This window comes from Urtica dioica, chromosome 12 (genome assembly GCF_054948205.1).
Source record: "Urtica dioica subsp. dioica isolate 48M chromosome 12, U.dioica_male_clone48M_v1_H2, whole genome shotgun sequence".
Taxonomy (NCBI): Eukaryota; Viridiplantae; Streptophyta; class Magnoliopsida; order Rosales; family Urticaceae; genus Urtica; species Urtica dioica.
The window spans coordinates 11,142,873-11,154,749 of record NC_142767.1 but is presented as its reverse complement, the minus strand read 5'-3'; the positions used below and the strand labels follow the sequence as shown (position 1 = coordinate 11,154,749).

At 44.2% G+C, this 11,877-nt stretch overlaps 2 protein-coding genes across 2 annotated transcripts; one reads left to right on the top strand and one right to left on the bottom strand.

Moving 5' to 3' along the window:
* The first annotated feature begins 344 nt into the window (after positions 1 to 344).
* LOC149379101 (protein NUCLEAR FUSION DEFECTIVE 4-like) lies at positions 345 to 3,985 on the top strand. The gene is made up of 2 exons (XM_089603767.1): positions 345 to 963; positions 2,424 to 3,985. Exons 1-2 carry the CDS (start codon positions 570 to 572, stop codon positions 3,788 to 3,790), a joined length of 1,761 nt encoding a protein of 586 aa, XP_089459893.1. The 5' UTR covers positions 345 to 569; the 3' UTR covers positions 3,791 to 3,985.
* A 6,020-nt stretch (positions 3,986 to 10,005) lies between these two features.
* On the bottom strand, positions 10,006 to 10,725 carry LOC149379100 (uncharacterized). The gene has a single exon (XM_089603954.1). The coding sequence runs from the start codon at positions 10,723 to 10,725 to the stop codon at positions 10,006 to 10,008; it is 720 nt and encodes a 239-aa protein (XP_089460080.1).
* Positions 10,726 to 11,877: the final 1,152 nt, after the last annotated feature.

Sequence of the window (11,877 nt, the reverse complement as noted above, 5' to 3'; positions counted from 1 at the left end):
TAATTAGATCCTAAAAATTAGGAAATTTGAATTGATTTTTTTTTTAATTTCGAAATCAAATGTAACTATTTAATTAATAATAATATATTAGGTACAAAATAGTTTATCTTGCCACGTTAGCTTAAAGACTATTTTAAAAAGAAAATAGAAACGTTGGCTAAAATGAAAGTAATATGTTTTAAGTGGTTTAGTTATTTATATTTCCAAAAAAAAAAAAAAAAAAAAAAAAAAAAACCCCTCTCTTTCTCTCTTAGCAAATCACGTCCTTAAACAATCAATTCCCTTGATCGGATAAGATCATTTACATGTAACTCTAACAGCCTCAGTCCAACTCCCCATCTTTACGCATTCACATTTCCATATCATTTATATCCACAAACAAAAACAAAGAAAAGAAAAATAAAAAATAAAACCCCAAAATCTCTAGCTCTACGTACAAAGTCAACTCCCAAGTCTCCAGGCTGACTCAGTGGTGCTATATAATAATCTCACCATGTGCCTATAAAACCCACACCCACCATTAATTCATCATCTCTCTCTCTCTCTCCCTCCCGAGAAATTAACAGAGAATGGAGACGATGATGATGAAGGAGGTGGCGGTGAAGGCGATAACGGGGCGGTGGTTCGTGGTGTTTGCGTCGCTGCTGATAATGGCGGCGGCGGGGGCGACGTACATGTTCGCGCTGTACTCGGCGGACATAAAGGACGTGTTGGGGTACGACCAGACGACGCTGAACCTGCTGAGCTTCTTCAAGGACGTTGGCTCCAACGTTGGGATCCTCGCCGGACTGGTGAACGAGGTCACTCCGCCGTGGGTCGTCCTCATCGTCGGAGCTGTGCTCAACTTCTTCGGCTACTTCATGATATGGCTCGCCGTCACTAAGCGCATCCACACCCCCAAGGTCTGGCACATGTGCGCCTTCATCTGCATCGGAGCTAACTCTCAGTCCTTTGCTAACACAGGTATGTATTCAATATATAATATTTCTCGTCGCATCTTAAGGATCTTGACTACTTCCTTATCTTTTTTTTCTTTTTTTTTAATTATGCTCGCACGTATAAAATACAATACTCTATAACTGACTAATGACTATCTGAAAATACTAATAAACGGTTTGCTACCCGAGAATATTAGTGGATGCATCTGTTGGAGATTTCAAAATTCAAGGCAACGAATTTGCTTCATAACGTTATAAATTTATGACTATTTTTTTTTAATTTTATTAACTTGTAAAAATCATATTTTTCATTAAAACACGAAATAGGCTGATTTATATATATATATATATATATATATATATATATATATATATATATAAATCTCCCTTTTTTCATGAAAATTCTGTTTTTCGAGCAAAAATGAAAATTAAATTTGAAGTTCATCGAGTGGATAAACTGCGGCACAAAAAGCAACTTCAAGATATAGAATTGTGTCACGTAATGAAAAAAGAGTTCTTATTGGTAGTCGTGAACCACGAAAAATCCAAATTATTCCAACGAAAGTTAGACGACTTTTAGAAGACGTTTTAAATACAATAAAAGCATATGATTCTCTTAAAATTGATTTTATATATTTTATATTTTCTTTCGGACTTTCTATGTTCGAGTAAAGTCCAACGTTCAGACAAGTAGTTTATTTGACAGGAAGATTAGAAAAAAAAAATATATATATACAAAACAAAAACAAACGGACAAGAGGTTACTATCTTGGACTATGTATTTTGTAAATTAAAAAAGTTGTGCAACTTGAAATCGTTCTCATTTCTAGATGCCAATAAATTCTTAGTTCCCTCTCGACAAGCCTTCCATCGTTATGGGTGATAGCTTTCGTGTATTTATTTCTTCTTTATTATATTTAGTCATTCTTAGCAGAATTCTTCATTGTATATTCTCAAATCAAATCTCGCCAATTGCCACTTGCTTTAGGTGATCCCCGGTAGATAACCAATTAAAAATACGCACACCCACAAGACTAGGGACAGCTTATTTAATTAAACCAAGTCCATGGACCACAAATAATGCAAAATATGAAATCGACGCAGGCTACCAAATTGGACAATTGATTTCTTTTTTCACATTCACATGAACCATACAATCATTAGCTATTCATACAGCTAATTTACGGGTACATAATATATTGCAAAACGGCAATTAATAAATGAAGTACCCAAAATTCTTAATATTGATAAAATAGACAAAAGTTGGCAGCTGAATTAATAAAATAATTAGGTCTGAACTATTTTTGTAAAGACAATTTTTTATACGGAAAATGTTTGAATATTTTGTCCCAAATCAATTTCACCAAATACTATATGGCCTGTATTTTACTGCACAATCGAAAAATTATACTAAATTACCATACAAATTGTGTCAAATGTTACATTATATGTGGTGAAATGTTAAATGTAATTTGATTGTGGCAGGGTCTTTGGTTACTTGCGTGAAGAACTTCCCAGAGAGCCGCGGCGTGGTGCTGGGCCTCCTGAAGGGGTACGTGGGCCTGAGCGGGGCCATCATAACGCAGCTCTACCGCGCTCTCTACGGTGACGACACCCAATCCCTGATCCTCATGATCGGGTGGCTCCCGGCGGCCATCTCTTTCGCGTTCCTGCGCACCGTGCGATACATGAAGGTGGTCCGCCAGCCCAGCGAGCTCCGCGTGTTCTACAACCTCCTCTACATCTCTCTCGGCCTCGCGGGCTTCCTCATGATCATGATCATCGCCCAAACGCAGGCCCACTTCTCCCGCCCCGAGTACGCCATCAGCGCCTCCTTCGTCGTCTTCCTCCTCCTCCTCCCCTTCGCCGTCGTCGTCATCGAAGAGCACAAGCTTCTCATCAGCGCCAGAAGCGCTGCTGAGGAAAACCCTGTTGCTATCGCCGCCGCTGCTTCTCCAGCGCCATCACAGCCAGAGAGGATATCCTCTCTGGCGGTGGCGCCAGAAGCAGAGCCATCATGCTGGAAGACCATTTTCCGTCCTCCGAGGCGAGGGGACGACTTCACGATCCTCCAGGCGTTGTTCAGTGTCGACATGAACATCCTCTTCTTCTCGTGCATATGCGGGGTCGGCGGGACCCTCACAGCCATCGACAACCTCAACCAGATCGGGACGTCCCTCGGCTACCCGAAGCGCTCGATAAGCACCTTCGTCTCCCTCGTCAGCATATGGAACTACCTCGGCCGCGTTGTGGCCGGTTTCGTCTCGGAAACCTTCCTCAAGAAGTACAAGTTTCCGCGCCCGTTGATGCTGACACTGATCATGCTCCTCTCCTGCGTCGGCCACCTCCTCATCGCCTTCGCGGTGCCAGGCGGCCTCTACGCGGCCTCGATCATCATCGGGTTCTGCTTCGGGGCCCAGTGGCCGCTCCTCTTCGCCATCATCTCCGAGCTCTTCGGCCTCAAGTACTACTCGACTCTGTACAACTTTGGGGCCGTGGCGAGCCCCGTGGGGCTGTACCTCCTCAACGTGAGGCTGACAGGGCATCTCTACGATCGGGAGGCCGAGCGCCAGATGGACGCACGGGGAGTCCGTAGACGGGACGGGGAAGCGCTCAACTGCGTTGGAGAGGCGTGCTTCAAGACCTCGTTCATTGTGATCGCCGCCGCCACTTTCTTCGGGGCACTGGTCTCACTGGTGCTCGTGGTTCGGACCAAAAGGTTTTACCAGAGCGACATTTATAAGAAGTTTCGGGACGCCGCCGAGGCCGAGGAGGTGCAGATGGCGCCGCCCCTCGTACACGATATTGCTAAACCCTCTTCTAATAAAGCCAATGGAAAGTCAGAGGACTAGTGGCTCTGGGGTAACTTTATACTCGTATAGACTTTTGATTGTTTAAAAGGGAGGAAAGAAAAAAAAATATGACAACAGTTTGAGATTTTCATACATTGTACGATTTTGATATGGTGACGATGATGATGATCTGATATGTTTTAGGATTAGCGTGGGAAGTGGTGATGTAATGTTAATAGCTGGATTTGAACCATCCTTGATTATGTTACGTGGTCGTCATTATATATATATATATATATATATTTTTTTTTTTTTTTTTTTTTTGAAAACTTGTTTATTTTGAAAGCTTGTTTTTCTGTGAGCAGAATATTTTTTTACTATGTATTTTTTATATGTGGGCAGAACTATTGATAACTCTCACTTGTAGCGGAGGCATAGATTACACAAAACTTTTGTGATATCTATAACCCTTGCAATATTTTATAATTTTTTAAAGAACATAATTCGGTAACTCTTCATAATTAACTAAACGCCGTTACTGAATTTCATGTCCAAACTTGCTAAGGGCATCCGCCGCAAAATTCTCTTTCACGATACACATGTATGATTTGGATGTTTTAATGACTTCCAAAATACGTTTACATTTGGTGCTTATAATTCAAGGAGGGTTAGTACTTTCCTTATCAACGAGCATTTTTAAATCACTTTCAATGACCCTAATTTTGTTCCATATATCTCTCAAGCTGAACATGTTAAAGATCATGCTCTCCAGCTCGGTAGCGAAGCTCAAATCAGCAACAACTATTCCAGCAAAACATATTATAACCTTACCACTAACATCCCTAACAATATCACCAATAGAGCCATGCCCATTTATGAAAGAGCCATCGATGTTGAGCTTATCGCCATGTTTCGGAGGTCTCCAAGATAACCATATAACTCTATTAGCACCATTAACTGAGTCTGAATTGCTGCATGATGGGGCAGATAAGTCACGAAGAAGAGAAATAGCATCTTTAACTCTTTTATCAATACTCTTAGTATTCATTTTACACTCTTGCATTTACCTTTCCGTATATCCCACAAAATATAACAAAGATATTGGACCTTTTTCTTACCATGTCTTTATTAACATCACCAGCAAACCAATTGTGGAATACGTGGGGAATAATCAGCTCCTTGTAAAGGTGGTTAGGAACGTCGGAAAACTTGTTGCGATTTTTACGCGCGCAAGTGCACGTGTCGCTCAAGTATTATAGTGAATGAAGTACGAGTGTCGATCCCACAAGGAACAAGCTTAATTAACAAACAAATCAACTAGCACGAATTGAACTAAAGATGAGATGGAAAGATGTCACAAATTATTGACAAGTTCTAACGCAAATAATTAACACAATACTCAAATAAAAGTTGTAAGCAGAAAGAGAGACTAAGGACCAAGGCTTCACGGGTTTATTCAACGGTTTGGATACACGAATTTCACGCACAATCAATAAACAACTCACTACTCTTTGCTAATCATACTCACATAAGAATATTGCTAAATCTCACTCGAGCATCTAACAACCTATGTCAAAATTAGGAAAATCTTCTCTCGATCTCAATCCCTAACAATGGCATGCATTAATAACAAGAGTATTCATGTGATTCTATGACAACCTAACTATCTCTAGCCTAGGCATGCATCATAGTAATTCAAACCAAAACACTAACAACCTAATCTTTCTCAAGCATCAAGTTGAAGTATAAAATCATGAACAAGGTAGCTAATCTCGATCAAGCATTAAAACAGATTTGAATTAAGCAAAGCAGTAGAGAATGAAAATTGAACTTCAATCTATATATATATATATATATATATATATATATATATATATATATATATATTAAATCATATCCATAACCGAATCCTAAACCCGCTACGCCATAGTCCTTAATGGAATTAGTTAATGGCGTAGCGAGAAAACAAAAATAAAATAAAAGAATAAGAAGAAGAAGAAACCATAATTAAATACTCAATTGTAAATTAAAATACGGGAGTTCAAGAGTAAAGGAGAAGAATAAAACTGTGATTGGCGCGAATTGATGAAGAACGGCTCCCCTCTTTTTCTCTATCTCTCCCAAACACTAAGTGAAAACAATAAAAAAAAGTGCTAAGCCCCTTAAACAAGAGGTTGAGAAGTGTATTTATAGGCTTAGGTCGAAATTCTTGTGTTTCCTCTAATTTTCGGAGTAGACTGGGTAATAAGACTTGATCCGACGGCTCAGATTGACCCAGAAAACGCGTTTCCTCTTTTGGTTTCGCGCACCTCGCGGCGCGCGGTAGCTGGGTCGCGGCGCGAAGTAGATCTTCTCGGGAGGTCACGTTCCGCGCTTGACGCTCGGGGATTTTCGACGCTAAAGTTCTTCGACCTCGCGGTGCGCGGTCTGGGGGTCGCGGCGCGAGGTCAACACTTCCATACCCTCGCGGAACGCGCAAACTGCTCGGAGATGGCTCGGGATGATTTCCAGACCTCGCGGCGCGAGGTTTGGATGTCTTCTTGACTCATTCTTCGTTTTTTGACTCGTTTTTATCCCAAATCCTCGATTTGTACAGATTTTCCCAGAGCATCATAGAAATCCCACTTTTGACCTGAAAACCTTCAAAACACACGAAAAACCTCAAAACTACTCAAGAACATGCTCGGATTAGTTGGGATGATAGGAGTTTTCTACGCACGACACGCACCTATCAAATACCCCCAAACTTAAACTGTTGCTTGTCCTCAAGCGACAAAACAATAGACACAAAACAAAAACACACAAAAGAAGTTACCTACACTAAACTGGTAAATCTCAATATTTTAAATGAAATAACTGACTCATATTTGCCTCAATTTCAAACCTCTAGACTTACATCGACACGGAAATCCATGGTTTTAAACTCTTAGTCAACTACTCAATGTAAAAGAATCCATACAAGTTCGTGTTAGCTCAAGCCATTTGCAATGTCTTTTTGTCTCGATTAGCTTTCGATTCTCAAGTCTCGTAGCCTTTCTCAACCCTAATATGCGACCACTAGAATCAATTCTTTGAATGATAGATTATTCGATTCGACACACCATAAGCCTTCTCTTCACCCTTGATCTCCACTAATGCACACATGTCATTCCTAGCTCGTCAATAGGTCTTAAGGGCTTGTAATGTTTTAGGCTAGGGTCAAGGGTATGGAATGGAATTTTTAGTGGCTCAAACATCGACCTTAGCGACTCAAATCTCTCATCAAACTCACAACCCCCATACAAAGCTCATTCACTCATCCCCTCGTTCTTGGCGTCACTTTCGCCTAACATGAAGTTTTCCTAAGTCTTCTGTTTCCCGTGTTTTCCCCCCCAAACTTCAACTCAACAACAGCAAGCGACAAGTCTCTTAAAACAAAAACATAGAACACCACGCCAAAATAAAACTATATAACATAAATAAACATTTTTTTTTCTATTTTTTTGTTTTTTTTTTCTATTTTTTTCTTTCTTTTTTTTTTTTTGCTTTTTCGGTACATAACAATATAAATAAACACCGGCGTGGTGTGTCTAGTGGACAATGTAATATGTAGAGACGAGTCGAAAAACATGTCATAAAATAGAGAAAATTTTACTCAACCATGTCACTCAAGAGTCGCTAAAGTCAATGAGGTTCTTTGTGGGATTTTCAAAATTAATGGCTCGGCTTTTTCTGACTAAGTATCGAGAAAGGTAAATCGTTCGGTTTTTTGTGAGTGGGTTCTAATTGATAAAAATTCTCGGGTTGGCTTTTTGGCTCGACGGGTTATTCCTAACGCCAATATCATCCTTACTAGATCAATGTGCGCTCAATTTCGCTTCGACTAGGGATCCGAGAAGGTTCTTAGTGTGTTCGGTGGTCACTTTACAGAACTGAGTTAGACTACTACTCAAGGTCGTCTAAGTATCGAGACAAACATTATTTGGGCTTTAAGTGATAACACAAAACTCAACAAGATTCTTTTCACTCGGTAATTCACAGATTTTTTTCACATGTCTACGGCTTAAGACTATCCATATCATCGGCAAACAGTTATTGAGTCAGTTAACGCCCACAAACACCAATTTCTACCAATTATCCTAAAACAAAACAAAAACAACCTAGAAAATCAACTACTAATGTACAAAAATCCCCCGCAAGACAAACAATTACCCCCCCCCCCCCCAACCCCAACGATGGAAAGGGTTCTTACCTGGCGGGGGTGGCCGAGCTCCCCTACTCATCCTCATCGTGGTCGCCCTCATCCTCGGGTTATGGAGGGTTGTAGCTGCCCGAATCCCATGAAGGGAACGCGGGATATGGCGTCATGAGGTGCTGAGGATAGGCCGGGTAGCTCGGGGCGTCCGGGTAGATGGTCTGTTGATGCGCCGTCCACATGTTGTAGACATTTTGCTGAAACCCGTCTCGCTCCCGTTGTCGCTCTCCGAAATCATTGCGGAAGCTCCCTAAGGCGTTGTGGGTATCACTCAGACGGGAGTCGAGCCGGTTCATCATGGGCGTAGTGTAGTTGACTTGGGCGTCGTTGAGAGTGCGGCTCGCATAATATATCGTGTGGAATGACTTGTCTCAACGTTGTCCAAGGACCGCACCCACGGCGTAATCACTCACGTTCGTCATGATCTCGAATGGTATAGTCCAATCAGGAGCGGTGATTACGGGAGCCGTGCTTAGCTTCTCTTTGAGGATGTTGAACGCCTTCATGCATTCGTCGGTGAAGACGAACTTTGTGTCCTTCTCGAGCAGGCCGAAGAGGGGCTTCGTGATCTTCGAGAAGTCCTTGATGAATCGCCGATAGAAGCCTGCGTGCCCGAGGAAGCTTCTCACACCTTTGATCGAGACCAGGGGTGGCAATTTCTTGATCATTGCTATCTTTGCCCGATCCACCTCCAGCCCTTACGGTGATACTCGATGTACCAGAACGATCCCTTCCTTGACCATGAAGTGGCACTTCTCCCAATTAAGCACCATATTCGTCTACACGCAACGCCCTAATGCCTTAGACAAATTCTCGAGACAAACATCGTAAGTAGAACCAAAAACAGAGAAGTCATCCATAAATACCTCAATGGTTTTCTCGATCATGTCGGAGAAGATTGCCATCATGCATCGTTGAAAAGTGGTCGGGGCGTTGCACAAGCCGAAGGGCATTCGCCGGAAAGCGAAGGTGCCGTACGGACACGTAAACGTGGTCTTCTCTTGGTCTTCGGGGGCGATGGCTATTTGGTTGTACCCCGAGTATCCGTCAAGGAAGCAGTAGTACTCTTGGCCGACGAGCCGATCGAGCATTTGGTCGATGAATGGGAGGGGAAAATGATCATTTCGGGTCGCATTGTTGAGCTTGCGGTAATCCATGCAAATCCGATACCCTGTGACGGTGCGCGTTGATATAAGCTCGTTGTTGTCATTCTTGATTACCGTGATGCCTCATTTCTTCGGGACACATTGAACCGGGCTCACCCATACGCTATCGGAGATTAGGTAGATCACCCTCGCGTCAAGCCATTTCAAGATCTCTTTGCGCACCACCTTCTTCATGGCTGGATTCAGTCACCTTTGGTGCTCCACGGACGGCCGAGAGTTGTCTTCCATGAGGATGCGATGCTCGCAATAAGATGGATTTATTCCCTTGATGTCGGAAAGAGTCCATCCTATTGCGGGCATATGACTTCGCAACACTCGCAACAACTTATCTTCTTCCTCGGCGTTGAGTTGTGCGGAGATGATGACAGGCATTGTCTTCTTTTCACCTAGGAACGCGTAGCGGAGATGTGCGGGTAATTCCTTGAGTTCGATCTCCGGTGGCTCCTCTATCGATGGTTTGGCTCGTCTTTTGCTTTCTCCGAGCTCTTCAAAATATCTTCTCGTGTTTGCCTCGAAGCCATTCATGTGATTTTCATATTCTAGGGCTGGACATGTGACAAACGCATTAGTGAAATCGGAGTTGTTTAAGAGGCATACCTCGAGGGGCTCCTCCGAGCGAAAGGAGTGGTCGTGGATGGCTGCCTCGCACACTTCTACCCAGAATATGTCGTCGCTTGCTTTTGGGTACTTCATTGCTTTGAAAACGTTGAAAGTGACCTCTTCATCATTTGCCCTCAGTTTCAGCTCGCCTTTTCGCACGTCGATCAGGGCTCCTCCGGTGGCTAGGAACGGTCTTCCTAGGATGATAGGAATGTCGCGGTCTTCCTCCATGTCAAGAACCACGAAGTCGGCGGGAAAGATGAATTTGTCGACCTTCACGAGTATGTCCTCGATGATGCCTCGGGATGCTTGATCGACCTATCCGCCATTTGAAGTGTCACTCGCGTGGGCTTCACTTCGCCGATTCCTAGCCGTCGGAAAATGGAGTAGGACTTGAGATTGATGCTTGCCCCCAAGTCACAGAGTGCCTTGTCGAAGGAGAAATCGCCAATTGCGCATGGAACGGTGAAGCTTCCCGGATCTTTGAGCTTTGATGGGAGCTTTCGTTGAATTATAGCACTACACTCCTCCGAAAGTGTAATGGTGCTACAATCTTCGATCTTGCGCTTGTGCGTGACGATGTCCTTTAGGAAGTTCGCGTAGGCGGGCATCTGCTCAATGACATCGGCGAAGGCGATGTTGATGCGAAGTTGCTTGAAGAGCTCCATGAACTTGCTATATTGCTTGTCGAGCTTCACACTCTTCAATCTTTGCGGGAATGGCACCGGTACCGTCTTGATTGTGGTCGCGGGCGGGGGAGGCGTGATCGTTAGAGTTGCGACCATTGAGGAAGATGGCTTGTCCTCTTCTTTCTCTTTCCCCTTGTCGGCGCTTTTGAGTTCAAGCCCGCTTCTCAGTGTGATGGAGTTGCATTGATCTCTCGGGTTGACTTCGGTGTTGCTTGGTAGAGCGCCCTGAGGTCGTGCATGGAAGTCTCGTGCTAGTTGCCCCACCGTCGTCTCGAGGTTCCGGATTTGTGCCTCTTGATTCGTCATTCTCGTTCGAGACTCGGTGATGAAGGAAGCCAAGAGCTCCTCTATGTTTGACTTTGGTGCGGGCTGAACTTGTTGTGAACGATTCTGACCTCCCACCTGTTATTGATGTTGGTCCGGCACCCCCGGTGGTCGACTTTGTAGGAAGCCTTGTTGTTGTGCGCCCTCCATGCGAAGTTGGGGTGGTTGTTCCTTGCTCCGGTGTTGTAGTTGTTGGAGTTTTGGAATGTGGGCCGGTTGTAATTCCCCACGTAGTTCGCATTTTCTGCATGGCCATCATTCGCGTGCGGGCAATCGTCGGTGAAATGACTCCCTTGACACCAGAAGCACGGCTCCCAAGTCGTTTGCGTGGAGTTCACCGCGGCTTTCATCTCTTTCATCTCCCGCATCTCCTTTCGAAGGTTTGCCATCTCTATCGTCATCTGCTGCATTTCCTCCGGATCAATTGTGGTCATCACGGCTTGAGCGGTGGCGGGCCGGCCTTCATGATTCTCCTTTCTATCGGGCATTGATCGTTGGAGCACGCTAACTCTTCAAGGAGAGCTTGGAACTCCGATGGCATCTTAGATAGCACCGTGCCTCCCGCGGCGGTGTTAACTAAGGTCTTCGTCGAGTTGAGGAGTCCGTAGTAGAACGTTTGAAGTTGGACCGGCAACGTGACCTCGTGGTTAGGACACTTTCGGAGCATCTCCTTGAAGCGTGCCCATGCTTCGTGGAGGGACTCGCCGTCCATTTGCACGAAGCTGTGAATGGTGTTTCTTAGGCGGGCCGTCTTCTCGAATGGGAAGAATTTGGCGAGGAAGGTATTGCACAGCCCCTCCCAAGTGGTGATGGAATCGGGGGGAAGCGAGTTGAGCCATGATTTTGCCCGGTCACAGAGGGAAAATGGGAACAGTCGGAGTCAGATAGCGTCCGCGGTGATGTCGTGGATCTGGAATGTCCCGCACAACTCGTTGAAGTTGGAGATGTGCTCGTTCGGATCTTCATTCGGGGCTCCGGAGAATTGGTTTTGCTGGATCATGTTGATCGTCCCCGTCTTGATCTCGAAGCTTTGGTTCCCTCCGATGGCCGGATTGACAATGGCCGGGCAATACCCTTGAGTGGTGGGTAGCACATAGTCGAGGAGTGGTCTCTCTTCGTTGGCCATGGTCTCTT

What these genes read in the sequence shown, in the direction of transcription:
- LOC149379100 (XM_089603954.1), bottom strand. Translation starts at nt 10,725, where the DNA reads ATGACGAATCAAGAGGCACAAATCCGGAACCTCGAGACGACGGTGGGG.
- LOC149379101 (XM_089603767.1), top strand. Translation starts at nt 570, where the DNA reads ATGGAGACGATGATGATGAAGGAGGTGGCGGTGAAGGCGATAACGGGG. An exon ending in TCAGTCCTTTGCTAACACAG is followed by an intron (nt 964 to 2,423) that starts GTATGTATTCAA and finishes TGATTGTGGCAG; the next exon opens with GGTCTTTGGTTACTTGCGTG.